Source organism: Branchiostoma lanceolatum, chromosome 2 (assembly GCF_035083965.1).
Source record: "Branchiostoma lanceolatum isolate klBraLanc5 chromosome 2, klBraLanc5.hap2, whole genome shotgun sequence".
NCBI lineage: Eukaryota > Metazoa > Chordata > Leptocardii > Amphioxiformes > Branchiostomatidae > Branchiostoma > Branchiostoma lanceolatum.
Window position 1 is genome coordinate 22,314,385 of NC_089723.1, and position 14,840 is coordinate 22,329,224.

The 14,840-nt window shown below is 42.4% G+C and overlaps 2 protein-coding genes across 2 annotated transcripts in view; one reads left to right on the forward strand and one right to left on the reverse strand.

The window, feature by feature from the left end:
• Positions 1 to 398: 398 nt before the first annotated feature.
• On the forward strand, positions 399 to 4,714 carry LOC136427967 (location of vulva defective 1-like). Its single transcript, XM_066417199.1, has 5 exons — positions 399 to 660; positions 1,558 to 1,695; positions 1,908 to 2,167; positions 2,280 to 2,364; positions 2,919 to 4,714. The coding sequence occupies exons 1-5, from the start codon at positions 588 to 590 to the stop codon at positions 3,563 to 3,565; spliced, it is 1,203 nt and encodes a 400-aa protein (XP_066273296.1). The 5' UTR covers positions 399 to 587; the 3' UTR covers positions 3,566 to 4,714.
• Positions 4,076 to 14,840, reverse strand: part of LOC136426922 (A disintegrin and metalloproteinase with thrombospondin motifs 17-like) — a 45,048-nt gene continuing 34,283 nt past the window's right edge. The window contains exons 20-28 of the mRNA XM_066415642.1: positions 14,319 to 14,460; positions 13,619 to 13,807; positions 13,116 to 13,295; positions 10,412 to 10,597; positions 9,668 to 9,847; positions 8,427 to 8,640; positions 7,436 to 7,588; positions 6,519 to 6,702; positions 4,076 to 5,655 (exon numbers count right to left, since the gene is read on the reverse strand). Of these exons, the coding sequence (XP_066271739.1) occupies positions 5,516 to 5,655; positions 6,519 to 6,702; positions 7,436 to 7,588; positions 8,427 to 8,640; positions 9,668 to 9,847; positions 10,412 to 10,597; positions 13,116 to 13,295; positions 13,619 to 13,807; positions 14,319 to 14,460 (1,568 nt within the window). The 3' untranslated portion in view covers positions 4,076 to 5,515. The remainder of the gene's footprint in view (positions 5,656 to 6,518; positions 6,703 to 7,435; positions 7,589 to 8,426; positions 8,641 to 9,667; positions 9,848 to 10,411; positions 10,598 to 13,115; positions 13,296 to 13,618; positions 13,808 to 14,318; positions 14,461 to 14,840) is intronic.

The following is a 14,840-nucleotide window of genomic DNA, read 5'->3' on the forward strand; positions in this document are numbered from 1 at the left end:
TCAATCCTACACCACTTTCCCCATATATCAAAAACTATCTACCGCCAAAAAATCAGGACCACAACATGTCCTTAACCAGAGATGAAGCGAAACACTAAGTACCACTGCAGTACCAAGGTAGGCCTCCTGGAGGCTCAAAATACACCTGCTCACAACACCTACCCACAAACTAAATATGATCGCAATCGCTCTAACCGTTCTTGAGATATTGCGCCGGAACCACACACGCCCAGTCATCAGCGTATACTCAAAACTATACCTTCATTTTCATGGAGGTAACAATCATTGACCTAATTTGTGCATGGGTACAGGTCTGCACCTGACCCGGCGAACTATAATTGTACTACTTGAGTTCGCGGCTGCTGATATACCATCGCCGGTAACAACCATCTGGAGTGCCGAGGTGTCATTAACTTTATGACAATACTGAAGATTGCCAAGCAACATGTTGGCAGTAAGTGTTTGCTTTGTCGTTATAAGTATTAGCACACTGAGGCATTCCCATACATACGGCTGATACGTATCCTGTTAGTAGGCGGCAGTTTGCTTCATTCCACAACACTCATTGGACCTGTGTGTCTGTCCTGATGATGTCCATCATGAGACTGGTATCATCGTTCCTTCTGATAATCTCATGGAATGCCGTCACATCAACTTCAAGTAAGTATGACATATGTGTATCTTCTATACTGTGGTGGACTTCAGCATGGGTCTTCTTTTATTCTTAGTCACAAAGTTACCTTAGTAGTTACCAGAATTTCTTAATTTCTTGATACATTTTCTGTGTTAAATCATTTCCCTTGCTGCATATAGACATAAGATCCGACGTCAAAAATAGATACCTGGTTGTAAATCTAGAAAATCATTAATTCAATATGACATTTGATGGCTTCTCGTTACATGAAGTGATATTCCATCCTTGACCTTGACCTGAATGCTAGAAGATGACAAATACGAAAGTGAAGCATTAATTTGGTCTGTATACTGGTTCGATCTGTGCTGGGATGCCTGATTGTACATGAACAAGTACAGTATGCAGTGATACACCGACTAAACGCCGTCAAATGGCTTAACTCGGTGCCAGACTGTTTCCATGTCATACACAGGCCAACTCCTCCGCTCTAGGGCTAACATGCCCCTAGGAAATTTACCACAGGCCCGCCTGAGTTAGGCCCTGAGTAACATCACAGCTTCTCTTTTCACTGCTAGAGAACCTTTCTATCTGGCCAGACCCTGTACGATAGACATCATGGAGATCGGGGGTCTGCCATCTAGGCTGCCGAATTGCAAATTGCTGACTCCCGTGAACGTCCTTCGATAACGTTTTATGGCGTTCAAAACAACCCATAAAAATCTTGACAGCGAAATTTAAAACTAGATCAAATGTTTGCTTAACTTAAGTTAGAACGCTGATGGCGAGTTAATCTGACATTTATGGTGAACAAATCTATTTTGATCTTTACATCTTTTTTATTGTCCTGTCGGTCCCTTTAACGATTATTGAATCAGGCCATGTTCTGATATCGTTATTCATTACTTCCCTGCCTGTTGTTGTAGTTGACCTTGACGCTGCTGACCAGTATGGATGCTCATTTGACGTTGGCGTCTGCGGCTGGACAATAGAAGGTCCGGTCTACAATGGACCAGGGGGATGTGATCACGGCTGGCCAAATAATGCATTTAATGGCACTACCGGTAGGCATATAAGTCAATAAGAAAGTTTCTTTGCCGATTCCTTCCATGTCCGCATTGTGAACATAAACAAACTTGAATAACGCTGTCTTTTGAATGTCAATAGTACTAGCATTCTGACACGCAGTTTTATGACTGTAAAAAAATCTCCTTTGTCGCTGTTGAAAGGCAGTCAAACAGACTTCTTCAGCTTTTGTAACGCTTCTGTATTTCAGCACTTGGTGCGTACATGTGTTTCTTCTTGGAGCACCTGCCGACTATGGGCAGAGCCCGACTCACCAGTCCAACCGTCAACACTACCCACCATGTAGTGATGAGCTTCGCTGTCGGCACTGTGAGACCGCCAACCGGGACATACCTCAACGTCTTTTTGATGACCGAGGACGGTACAGAACGACTGCTTTGGTCGACCTCTCACCTCCTGTCTCCATGGCAACGTGTACAAATAGGAGTGTTGCAGTCTGGGCCTTACCAGGTAAGTGCACGTATGCGAAGACGTGTTGAAATATGAGCCGTGAGATGTCTTTTTACAATACTTGACATTAGATGAAACGGTTTATCTTCTTTTTTTTTGTCTTCCATTTCAGATTGTGATCGAAGGGATTCCGGATCCGCCATTCTTCCCAAATTTTGGTATTGACGGCTTCACGATCAATGCGACTGATTTGCCTGGTGAGTCATAAGTACATAAATAGCGTCGCGGTGGCGTAAAGGTGGGGTGTTTGTCCTGGAACCCAAAGTTTCTGGGTTCGTATCCTGTGCCCCCTGGCTTGTCCCATTGACATTAACATTGTGCCCTTGCGAAAGGCACGAATTTCCCCACTTCACTCAGATGAAAATGAGTATCTATTTAGGGACGTCCCTCGGAATATCACGTCAAATGGAGGTCCTACATATCGAGGACGTAAAAGAACCCATCACACTACCTATCGAAAAGAGTAGGGGTCCTTTCCGGTGTGAGTGGATCAAATAAGTCTGTCTTCAGTACAAACCTGGTGTACTGCGAAATTAAATGAGGCGGTTTACCGGGTATGCAATACTATGCAATACCAATATCATGCAATACAAACATACAAACAAATAAACAAAATAAACATAGATGTGTATATTCTTTCTGATGTATCTTCAATCTCATACCCATTCTCCATACCTCGATAACGCGTTACGTTAAGATCTGACGTCTGGGTGGGCGCTTACTATTTCTGTTCCATTATTGTATTTTTCAGCTACCACGAGCAAGGCCATACAAACACATGAATCTTCCACCGAGTTGGTGACTACACTTCCTACAAGTAGCCAAGATGACACAACCTTTCCCATGACCAGCACCAAACAAAGGGCCACCATTCCTACAACCATCAGACGACAAACGACAATCTTTCCTACAACCAGTACTCAAGATAACACCACATTCCCTATGACTAGCATTAGGGATACGAGCACCGTCCCTACCACCAGTAGTAAGGGTGAAACTACCGAACTTCCCACAACGAAGGCAACAGGCAAGTCTCTTCAAACTACCCATCGAAAGGACACTACAAGCGACATCTCTTTGTATCCTACATCCAAAGCGGCCAGCTTTCCCCGTTCGACTCTCCCAAAGGGAACAACCCAACCGTCTGCGCATTCCAAGACTCTTTCGACGAGGTCTGGCTTAGAATTGATACCAACAAAAGCTGCCCAGCGGGGAAACAACGACGAGGTCGGAGCCAGTCCCGTTCCCATTGCCCTCGGTACAACTGGTGGTGTTGTGGTCGTGGTAATCGCTGCGTTCGGTCTCTGGAAGAAATACACCAGAAAGGCAGTAGTTTCTCCGGAGAAGACCCCAGAAGATCATGACCAACTTTGTCAGACTGAATTGTCCCCGATCTAATTTTGATATACTCCAGCAGCTTTAGCCTGAAAACTCTGAATTGATGAGCGCACATGAACAAGTGCAATCATAACAAACACGTGCAAATTGAACGTAAGTTGAGCTGAGTATCAAACTGTTACACAAGACGAATAGAAGCTATGGTGAGAGGTGTCACTTGACCAACACTCTCAGAATGAGTTGGCTCCGATCTAAATCTTATTCAGAGCAACTTAGAAGTTTCCTAACCGGGAATTTTTTTTCAGATGTCATAGTCTGATTGAAAATCCGGATACAACACATTTTGAAAATTAGATTTTTCTTTGATAAATGATCTAAACATAAGTGTAATTTGAGGTTGGAGGACTCAGAAAGATATTAACATCTGACTTCATAGCGCTTAAAGTTAGACTGCAAAGCGGTCAATGGATGAAAACTAAGATGAAGAATTCAAAACTCGAAACACATATTCTATGCTGCATCATTGCAGCATGTTCGTAAGTCACTCATAATCAAAACGCAAAGACCGACTAAGAGATTGATAATGTATTATCTTCATTCTCTACGTCCATGAGCAGAGCAAATGCGATGGTATGACAATACACGCTTTTCTTAAGAGGCAAAGCCAAACTCACTTAATCATTCAAGGATCACACAAGGGGTTTGAAAACAGTACTAATGTTTTTACCCGGCTACAAGCTCATTATATATAACTTTTTTGATAAAAAAAGCATGGGCTCAATGGACAAAAGTGGATAAAAACAGGAATCAAGTTATGAAATACAAGTTCCATTGACATACTTAAAATGTATAGCAGTTTACATTCGTAATGTACGACTCCGAATGCAGCCAATATACATGTACAACATTAACAATATTTGAAAACTTCACGAAAAAGCACCACACACAATATCACATCTGTATAATATGTAACGTTACTTGAGTATACGTATGGATAGCACCAGAATGATAAGAGGTATGAAGAGTTGGTAAAAATATTGTTCAACTAGCACCTTGCAAAACTTGTATCGTCGGTTTTAGAATGAGGTGACGGAATGTATGTCTCAATGAGTCTAATTCCTGAGCTACAGCTAAATGATAACTTTGTTCTCAAACTGCGAAGTGATTCATGCTTGTAAATCTTTTCTCAGAGCATAACCTTTTTCTGTCATTCTTGAATCCTTCGATTCAACAGCAGTCGTTGTGTCCTTCTAACTTACAGTCCTTCTTTGGTCAAACGTCCCCAAATTTGCTACTCGAGTGAACAAGAATATGTTTTAACGCATTCTTTTCCAATACAATCAATCATTCAGTGGAGAGGTATGTTAAGACCGATGAATGACTATGACGACACCATACGGTACATCGGAGAAATAGCACCTTTTTTGTGTAATGTTAGCAGCAAGTTTTCCGTTTCTACAACACTCAAATCTACAAAATCAGCCCTTAGTCTTTGGTACGGACATCTACAAATTTTCATTCCAGCATTTTTGCTGGAGAGAAAGGAATTGTACAGCAATCAAGATTTATCAAAGGCGGCGAAGAATACATGTGCCTTGTTTTCCTTACCACTACAAGGGACAAGATTTCAGACGATAATGCAAACTTATAAAGCCCATGTTACACAAAGCCGAACATGGTCTCCCGACCTTTCCCCAAGCATGGTTGGCAATGGTTTGGGAGCCGAATGTTTTGGAATTTTCGAAACATACGGTTGTAATGGGTTGGCTGGTGGTTAACTGGTGGTTGGGAGTAAGTCAGTAGTGGTCAAGTTGTGTTTGGAGGTCAAATTTAACTCTTAAACTAAAATTGGTCAAACTGCTCCTGATCTACCGCCAAACTTGGTTGGCTAGTGCTCGGGAGCCATGTTAGGCTACGTGCAACCGGGATTTCACGTACATGTTTGTCAAGTTATGTGCCAAATGTTTCTTCACCGCCTTTGGTAAACTATACATGGTGTTCTTTTCGCGGCTAGACCACTTCGTAGTAGCCGCAGGTCCTGCAGCAGTTCTTGGCCCAGTGAGTGTGACGACACAGCCTCCCTCTGGTCTTCACCACCCGGCAGATTCTGGGGTTGGCCCGGTCTCTGTTGCACCGGCGTGGCTCTTTCACTAAACGTACATGAGGGAGAAAACAGTCAGAGTCATTTTCATTTGTTATAAAATAGATCAAAGACATTTATTATACCAAGGACATTATCCATTCATACCCTGAGAGGCCAGCTACAGGTCGCGAATAGTAGGACTTAAACAATATCACAAACATACTACAAACATGTACAAAAATGAAATGAACATTCAAAACAAGTAACGAATACACGAGTTAAACATTAGTTAAAGTAGTAGACAGGAATATTATCATACTAAGCTTATCGCGAGTGCATTTAAGTTCTTCTCCCTTCTTTGTACATGTGTGGAGGAAGAAACATACAATGTTTGTCTAAAGGGATAGAAAATATGACTCATTCAAGCAGGAATGTTCTCGTGTTTTTCTATCAGTCAAAGTTTTTACTCTGACAATAGATGTACGTATGTGCACCAAATGGGCTGTCGTTTACATTCTTATGACATGTTTTAACATATTTGAAATCATTGCTTGTCCAGAACATGAGATATCATATCTGGGCGTTCCGTCGCAGTACCTTACAAATTTGATAGGGGGCCCGAAATCTGATCATTTCGAGGTCTAATCAAAACCTATCTTCGTACCAATATCAAGACAATCCACCCAGGCATTCTGGAGTTATGCTGTTCACAAACAGACGCACAGGCCTAAATACACAACCTTCTTGGTGAAGGTAACAACAACTTAATGCATCATAAACATCTAGCCTGAACTCAATCAAGCTCCTGTAACGGCTTGCCGCCCTGTAACCGCATAGCCGCGGTGAGGGAACAGAAATCCCTGGACAGCTGGAGTTTGCGTTATACAGACTAATAAACAACTAAGACGACAGAGAGTTAGGGCAGAGTACCGTTAGGAGGCTGCAGGGGGTACACGTAGAGGTCGAAAGCATTGACGCAACTTCCGGCTGAGCAGCTCCGGGTGGAGTCGGGTCTGTCGTGCTTGTTGCAGTTGTGGTACCACGTCTTATCTGTCCTGTCTGTCTTACACCGGATACTGCGGTGTTGTAGACCATAGCCACACGTCACCGAGCACTAAAACACAATTTTCGTCACATTTAGATATGGATATATCGTCAAATGTTAGGGTCCACATTTATGCTACCGTCACAATTAGAAAGAGGGCCCCGCTAGGTAGTTCCGTGCGTGACCCCTACATGTACGTGTCCCAATGTGACACCATGCGGCTATCAGGGAATTTTTGGGCACGGCCGGTCCCCGGGATTTCTTCAACTTACAGTTAGAATAATCCCGGGACACGGTGATAAATTGACGCCATAAGCTAATCGTGTAAACATTGAGAGATGAAACCCGATATTCGGCAGTCTACCGGGACATATTTGTGGCTTCAGAGCCCGGCCGAGGCTACTCTCCAAGCAAAAGTTGGTGGGGAAGATCGTGGCCGTTTTATCATATGCTTGGAGAGTAGGCCGGGGCTACACCCCCTACGGTCACCGGCGCAAATGTGACCATAGCATTACTCAAACGAATATCAAAGAGCTCAGCTATACAATGAATAAAACGGACACAGATTATACATTATATACAAAGCACATTGCCTCCAACTGCTGACTGCTCTCTTTTTTGAAATCCTTATCCAATACACCAACATCTTTTTGAAACAAATGTTTAAGTCTCATCAGTTCAAAAGAAAAACTGTATAAATTGTAGACAAAGTACACTGCCTCCGACTGCTCTCTCTTTTGATTGACCCCTTTATTTTCTATTCAATCTACTAAAATACCGGTAAGTTCTCATGCTCATTTACCTTGGACCATGGTCCGGTCTTCCAAACACCGTTACACCTGCTGCCGTAACACGCCACCTTGCGGACGGAACGGTACTTTACATTGCAGAGGGCGTCATCCTGGTGACACTTGACCCGTCTTGTCCTCTCTCCCGGACCACACTTAGACGAACACTGCACGTCACGACAAAACATTACGTCACAACGATAAAGCACCGTACGTCACAGCAACAAGACAGCCTAACACTTCAATTTCTGAACGCGACATGAAAATTTACTGATAAGCTCCTAACAAATATCTTATTTCAACATGTTAGTATCGTACAAGGTGACTTGATCAAGCGGTATCAAAGATGATCATTCCCAACGTCTACACGAACAAACATGCAGTTAATGATTTCACACTGTCTTTGACCATTTAACCCTCATGACAAGGGGTGATTAATACGGTAAGTAGTGGAACCATTTTTATAACACATATCTCCTTGGTACTGAACTGTTTTCATATGAAAGAACGTACCACACCGCCAGCTTTTCTACTGGATTTCGGCCATGTCAATTCTATTTGAGTTCTTGTAGACCTGCACGTATCATCATTGTACATATTAAATATTACTCTTCATTGTTTGATGCTACCAAGCTATTTGTTTTAGAACATTTGTGTATTTATGATAATCTCAATTTGGTCTGCTGGCGGCTCTTCATTGAGATCAAGGTTGAAGAGGTAAGGGTCAGACAAAATCTAACAAAGATACAACTACAGGTGACATCATTAAAGTCGTAATAAATCTATAAACATAACCTCCATGAACATTAATCCGCTGGGTTACATAAATCCGCCACTTTGAAAACCTGTTGGTATACACAGTTAACAGTGCCGTATACTATTACCGGGGAACGTTGCGTTGGAGATCTGTTCGGAAGTATCTTTTCAGGATTGCGGAATTATGTACCCGGGTGGATTTATGTTACTAGATGTTATATCTATTACGTATATATTAAAAACAAACACCTTGGACCAGACGATCTCGATTGGTTTGGCGGCACATTCCATGCCGAAGCAGGGTTTGAGAGTTCTGAGTTTCTCCGTATCGTTACACCTGACGTCAGGCGCGTACAGCATGGTTCCGTTGGGATACGTCACCTTACACCGGACCCGCCTGGACCGGATACCCTGTCCGCACGTCACGGAGCATGCGTGCCAGGGCGTGGCTTCCCAGGATTCACTGCGGGACAATATGGCCGCCTTGATCATGAAATGTTGTCAAAAGTAATTTTTACGTCGCACGTGTACCTTTGGTCTGTATACTTATGATCAGTGTGGGAATGAATTATACAAATAGATAACTTGCAGTTGTTTATTTCTTTTGTATTTCTATTGCACTGACGTACTCAATGGCAAAATGAACAGAAATAGCACCATTCCGATTTATCAGTTGTGTTTCTACCAATAGAAAATCTTTTACAGTTCTCTTTATCTTTGTACATAAAGTTTACCACAGCCGAATAAAGTGAGATTATGAAGAAATAATAAAGTTTTCATATTAAAATTATGTACCCTAAAATATCAAATCCCCTGTACCATTTAACATTGAATACCTTTAACCCTAAAAATACAAATGTACATTCATTTCCGCCGTATTCGTAAGTTTACGTAAGTCTATGCTACGACTACGATGATATCTATGGAAGAGTCAATTCCCGTACAGAAATAAGATAGTGATCACATGACTGTGATGATTGGCAGTAACAGATAGCAGCCATTCCAAGTTCAGTCGTTGAGAAAGTGACAAAAACAGATGAGACGGACTGGATAGAAATATATAGATACATGTAGGCAAGGTTTACGACTGCGATGAGAGATATTGAAAGACAGCAGCATTACAAGTTCAGTTCTTGAGAAAGTGACGAAATAGATGACATGGGTGAAGTACTAGTGCTAAAGGTAGGAAGGTGAACGGGCGTGGCAGTGCTAAAGTTCAAGGCCGGTCTTTTCAAAGAGATTGCTCAGTACAGTTAGGCCGCACAGGCCACTTCTTGGCATTGAACTGACGCTCGCTGAAGCAGCAGCTCTTCACCTAAGTCAGAAACATCAAGCTTAGGCAAGCTCGACTAACTGACTCAAAAAGGCGAAGTATATGTAGGGGTTGAAAAAATCCCTACCCCTAAGGTACATATTCATACGAAATGATGAGATGGTTGGCTGAGAAGAGTGTCACAGAGCTGAGGAGGGTGATATGTTGTCTTGTCTACCTGAGCGGACAGGGTTCGAACCCGCACGAGCGAACAGGAGGCGGTTTGGGTGGGTCGCACAATTCGTCACCGGTCAGAACCGTGCCGTTGGTGTATGACGTCATGCACGTGACGTCACGGGACTGCATGCCCTGTCCACACGACGTCGAACACCCGGCCCAGGCGCTAACCTCCCACTTCCTGGACATGGAAGAAAGCTGGCGTTAATGTGATGTGGTAAATCAGTAATAGTGCATGAATACCTGAAAGTTGGAGCACCACATCGTGTGTTCGTTTGTTTGTTTGTTTGTCAATATTGCATATCCGCGGTAAACCGCCTCATGGCGTAGCACACCAGATTTGTACCTAACTGTACAAGTACCATATCTATTTGATATTGCACATTTATTTGATCCACTCACACCGGGAAGGACCCCTACTCTTTTCGTTTCACCTCTCTTGATGTGGTTACAGAATCCCGGTCAGAAAGGGCTTCATCAGCCAATTGCAGACTCACTAGACACACTATCCAACCAAAAGACATTAGCTATTTTTGAATAACGAAGAGCGCATGACAACGATGTTTTATGACAAGGCGTTGAACTTCTATCAAATACGCAAGACATGCAAATCATCTCAAATCAGGGCTTGTTAAATGTGGTTCTCAAGTACGGCAATGCCCACCACAGCAGGAAAAATACATCATAATATCCAAATTGTTGTAAGCAATCAGAGATCTCTATCGTTTTAGTAAGGGATACCCACTTGATAGGACAGTCTCCGTAGGTACAGTTCCTGATGACGTCAGGTTCTGGCGCGAAGCAGAGCTGTTCGGGGACGGTTGGGTCTGTCTCGTTCTCCAGCGGGTCGACACACGAGGCGTTACGGAGCTGCACGCCGGGACCACAGGACGTCGAGCAGGGTGACCACGCGTCCGTCCGCCACTCGTAACTAGTTAGCGACAGTAGTTAGTTAACGTCAGTTAAAGACAACTAAACTGTAATCGAACTGAGTACGCGTATCCAAATGATTCCCAAGCCATTACAAGAGGAGCAGTTTTGTGCACTGTATGATAAAATCAATTATGGGTTCAATATTGTATCCTCAATGTACAGCGACTAACAAATAATATTAAATCAAGTACGTCGATGAACGTTAGACAGTCATCTAGGTAATGTGGCCCTCGATATAAAAGGTACTCAAGCAACTCAGTAAGTTTTGTAAACGGTCAGTCGTTTCAGCGGGTACAGTGTGAAACGTCTGACAGTAGCAACAAGAGTCCGAAGACCCAAAATCTCCATGAAATTTGTTTTTATATATGATGTGTTTTATTTGCCCTAGTTATTTGTTGTTACCGCTGGTTATTTTGTTTAATGTGCCAGAGGGTATCCACGTAATAGAAACTAGAAAGGCAATATTTTCGGGAAAATGCAGGATATTCCCCTCCAATTACCTACACCTCAAATATGACGTCCTTAGCATTTACTGCAGTGTTAGAAATTCTGAAGTTTCTGAATAAATTATGCAAACGAGGTCTGCATAAGCATAATGTATGGTCAGGTGTGTTCACCTTTCGTAAAGGTACCTACATCTGAAATATGTCATCCGTAGCTTTATGGTAAGGGCTATGCATAAATTATGAAAAAAAAACTCATTAGTATAATTTATGGCCAGGTTTTCTGACCTTTCCTAATGGTATCTACATGTCAAATATGAAATCCGTAGCCTTTACGGTAAGAGAAATACACATGTATGCATACATTATGCAAATGATGTCCTCATTTGCATAATTCATGGACAGGTGTGTTTACCTTCCCTAAAGGTACCTACATCTCAAATATGACATCTGCAGCAATTAACATTAAGGGAAATACAAGTTTCTGCATGCATTATGCAAATGAGGTCCTCATTAGCATAATTCATGTCCAGGTGTATTCACCTTTCCTAAAGGTACCTACATCTCAAATATGACATTCGCAGCTTTTACGGTTAGGGAAATACAAGTTCATGCATAGATTATACAAATTAGGGCCTCATTAGCATTATTTATTGTCAGGTGTATTAACCTGTTCTAAAGGTACCTACATCTCAAATATAACATCCGTACTATAAAACATAAGGTACATATAACTTTCTGCAATACCATTTAGTAGAGCTATCACCCCACATCTACTTGGTTTGGGGCAGAAAAACCGCCAGCTGTTATGGCTGTTGGGACTTGGGGAATTGTCCTAGAATACTTGTCCTAGATAAGAGACCAACCGATTCAACAGCTGTGACCTCAAAGCCCATACCCACAATAGAGAAGTAGATATTCCTCATTACTTATGCAAATTCAGTCCAAATTTGCATAATTAGCACTTCAGTTTGCACATCTCTGTCCAACCCACATGCGTACCAAATAACATGGAAATCTGTCGCTCCTGTCTTCAGTTATTCTCCTTGGAAGATTTTTACAAATACGCCATTGCAGTTCCAGTGACACATACCAGGGGGCCCAAAATTGACCTTGACCTTTCTGCTCCCAGCACCTACCCACATACCAAATATCATTACAATCCATCCACACGTTCTTCAGTTATGCTGATTTTAAGCGTCCGGTGACACATACATACACACAGAATAACACAAACATACACACGCAAACACACACGCAAACACACTGAATTTGCATAAGTTGCACTTCAGTGTGTACATCTCTGTCCAACCTACCTGCGTACCAAATAACATGGAAATCTGTTGTTTCTTTCTTCAGTTATTCTCCTTGAGAAGATTTTTACAAATAGGCCATTGCAGTTCCAGTGACACATACCAGGGGGCCCAAAATCGACCTTGACCTTTCTCCTCCCAACACCTACCCATATACCAAATATGATTGCAATCCATCTACACGTTCTACAGTTATGCTGACTTTAAGCATCCGGCGACACACATGCAAACGATTTTCCATCTTACTTATGCAAATTCAGTCCTATTTGCATAATTTGCACTTAAGTGTGTACACCTTTGTCCAACCTACCTGTGTACCAAAGAACATGACAATCTGTCGTTCCTTTCTTCAGTTATTCTCCTTAGAAGATTTTTACAAATGCGCAATTGCAGTTCCAGTCACACATGCCAGGGGCCCAAAATCGACCTTGACCTTCCTCCTCTTAACACCCACCCACATATCAAATATTATTACAATCCATGTACAGGTTCTACAGTTATGGTGACTTTAAGCATCCGGTGACACATACATACACACAAACACCAAACGCACGCAAAACAGTATATCCATGAAAAAGCCTTTTTTCATGGAGATAATTATACCTATCTAGTAACTTTTGCACTAAAATACTTTTAGCTAAGGTTTCAAAATTTAAAAAAAAATGATCAGAATATTATTAGAAAAAAAAAAGAAGAAATCTAAATACCGCATGTACTTGGCCTATATGTAGGATTTGTAAATAAGGTCAATGTTACTTACAGGTCTTCACAAGACCGGTTGCTGCACTCCTTGGTCACCGCGGGTTTCTTTTCCTGACACTGCGCCTCGCCCACGTACCGCTCCGACCCGTCACTGGCCCTGCCCACGCACCGTACCAGCCGAGACTGTATCCCTCCGTCACACGTCACGGAACACTCGCCCCAGGAGCTCAGCTTCCAACTGTCGATAAGTCATCGATTCTTCATTTTCCTCACAAAATATGAACCATATACATCATTGTCTGTAATGTGTATAATGTGTAGGAATCTCTTGTTGACTGAAATTTGTATATCATTTAATGAAACAAAAAACTTTTCGTTCGACATCGACCTGTTAAAATTAAATGGAATAACGGCATATTCAGAGGGTTTCTTTTTTTAATCTTAGCAAGATCTTTGCTTGTAATTTTTATCCAGCCGTCAAAATCAACTTTCGGTCGGCTCCTGCTCGACACAACGATGCCCTTGCTAAGGATCTTATCTAATTAGACCAGAATACTATACCTTGAGGCAACCAGTGGACATGATTTCAGCCTGCATGGTTTCTCGGACGGAGGTCTGGTCCCCTCGCAGTTGTCGGGATGTGTGGCCCGAAGTGTCCCGTTTGACAGCTGCTGTGTACAGGCCACCACGCGACGATGTGTGCCCTCCCCACAAGTCACGGAGCACGGCAACCAACCGGCGGTTCGCCACCTGTAACGTGTATGGTTGTATACTTAATTTCTTATATATTTCTTTCATGTATATATTTGGGGTCGTGTGGCGTAACGGCAGGATTTCCGACTCAGAACCAAGGGGTTCCGGGTTCGAATCCCCTGCTGCCACCGATCTTATGCCTTTGGGAAGAAAGGTACTTTTAAGTAAAAAACACGATTTTCCCCACTCCACCCAAGTGTAAAAATCGGGTAAATTATGTGTGTGGGTCACGACATCAGCAATAGCTGCCTGTGTCCCACGTGTAGTGCATTGTTGCAATTCCAATAAATCCAAATCCAATCCAAATCCATGTCTGTCTGTTGTCTGGGTAGCCAATTGGTAAGGGTGCCCCAAAACACGGTTGCTTACCAACAGTGCTGCAACGGACGTAGTTAATATTGAGGTGTACTGTTAGCAGAATTATTCAATAGAACATCATACAGCAACTTGTAATAAGGTTTTAATGTTTGATGTACCAAACAAAGTCATATACATTAGTTTTCCTTACTTTGTTTCACACGGGGCCTTGTTGCATGTTTCTTCCTTCTGGTGCGGTCTCGGTAAGTCCCGACAAGGCTCGTCCTCGACGAATGTGAGGCTGCGATTCTTTATCAGCAGCTGCATGCACCGGTTGCGACCACGACGTATGCCTGGGAAAAAAAATATGAAAAATTAAGTATATATCAAACAAAGTATACGTCATCATTGTAATACCGTTTCATCTTTCAACAATGATACATGACTCAACGGAACAACTCACTTACCAACGTATCTCTCATCCTAAAAAGAGCAAAAAAATACAAACCTTCTACTGCGTACCTACCACAAAAATAATGGCTACAGTACATTGCTTATCGTTAGCACATAGTCTTGTGTAACCGCGTTAGCCAAAAACGAACATTTAAAAGTTCACCAAAACCTAAAGGTTCCGTAATTCCTTCATTTTGCAGTGATATGTTTAAACTAACACTGTTTCTAAAATTTGAGTTTCTGCGCCCTCTTCGGACTACCTCGCATGCACCAACTTTAG

What these genes read in the sequence shown, in the direction of transcription:
- LOC136427967 (XM_066417199.1), top strand. Translation starts at nt 588, where the DNA reads ATGATGTCCATCATGAGACTGGTATCATCGTTCCTTCTGATAATCTCA. An exon ending in TGCCGTCACATCAACTTCAA is followed by an intron (nt 661 to 1,557) that starts GTAAGTATGACA and finishes CTGTTGTTGTAG; the next exon opens with TTGACCTTGACGCTGCTGAC. An exon ending in TGCAGTCTGGGCCTTACCAG is followed by an intron (nt 2,168 to 2,279) that starts GTAAGTGCACGT and finishes CTTCCATTTCAG; the next exon opens with ATTGTGATCGAAGGGATTCC.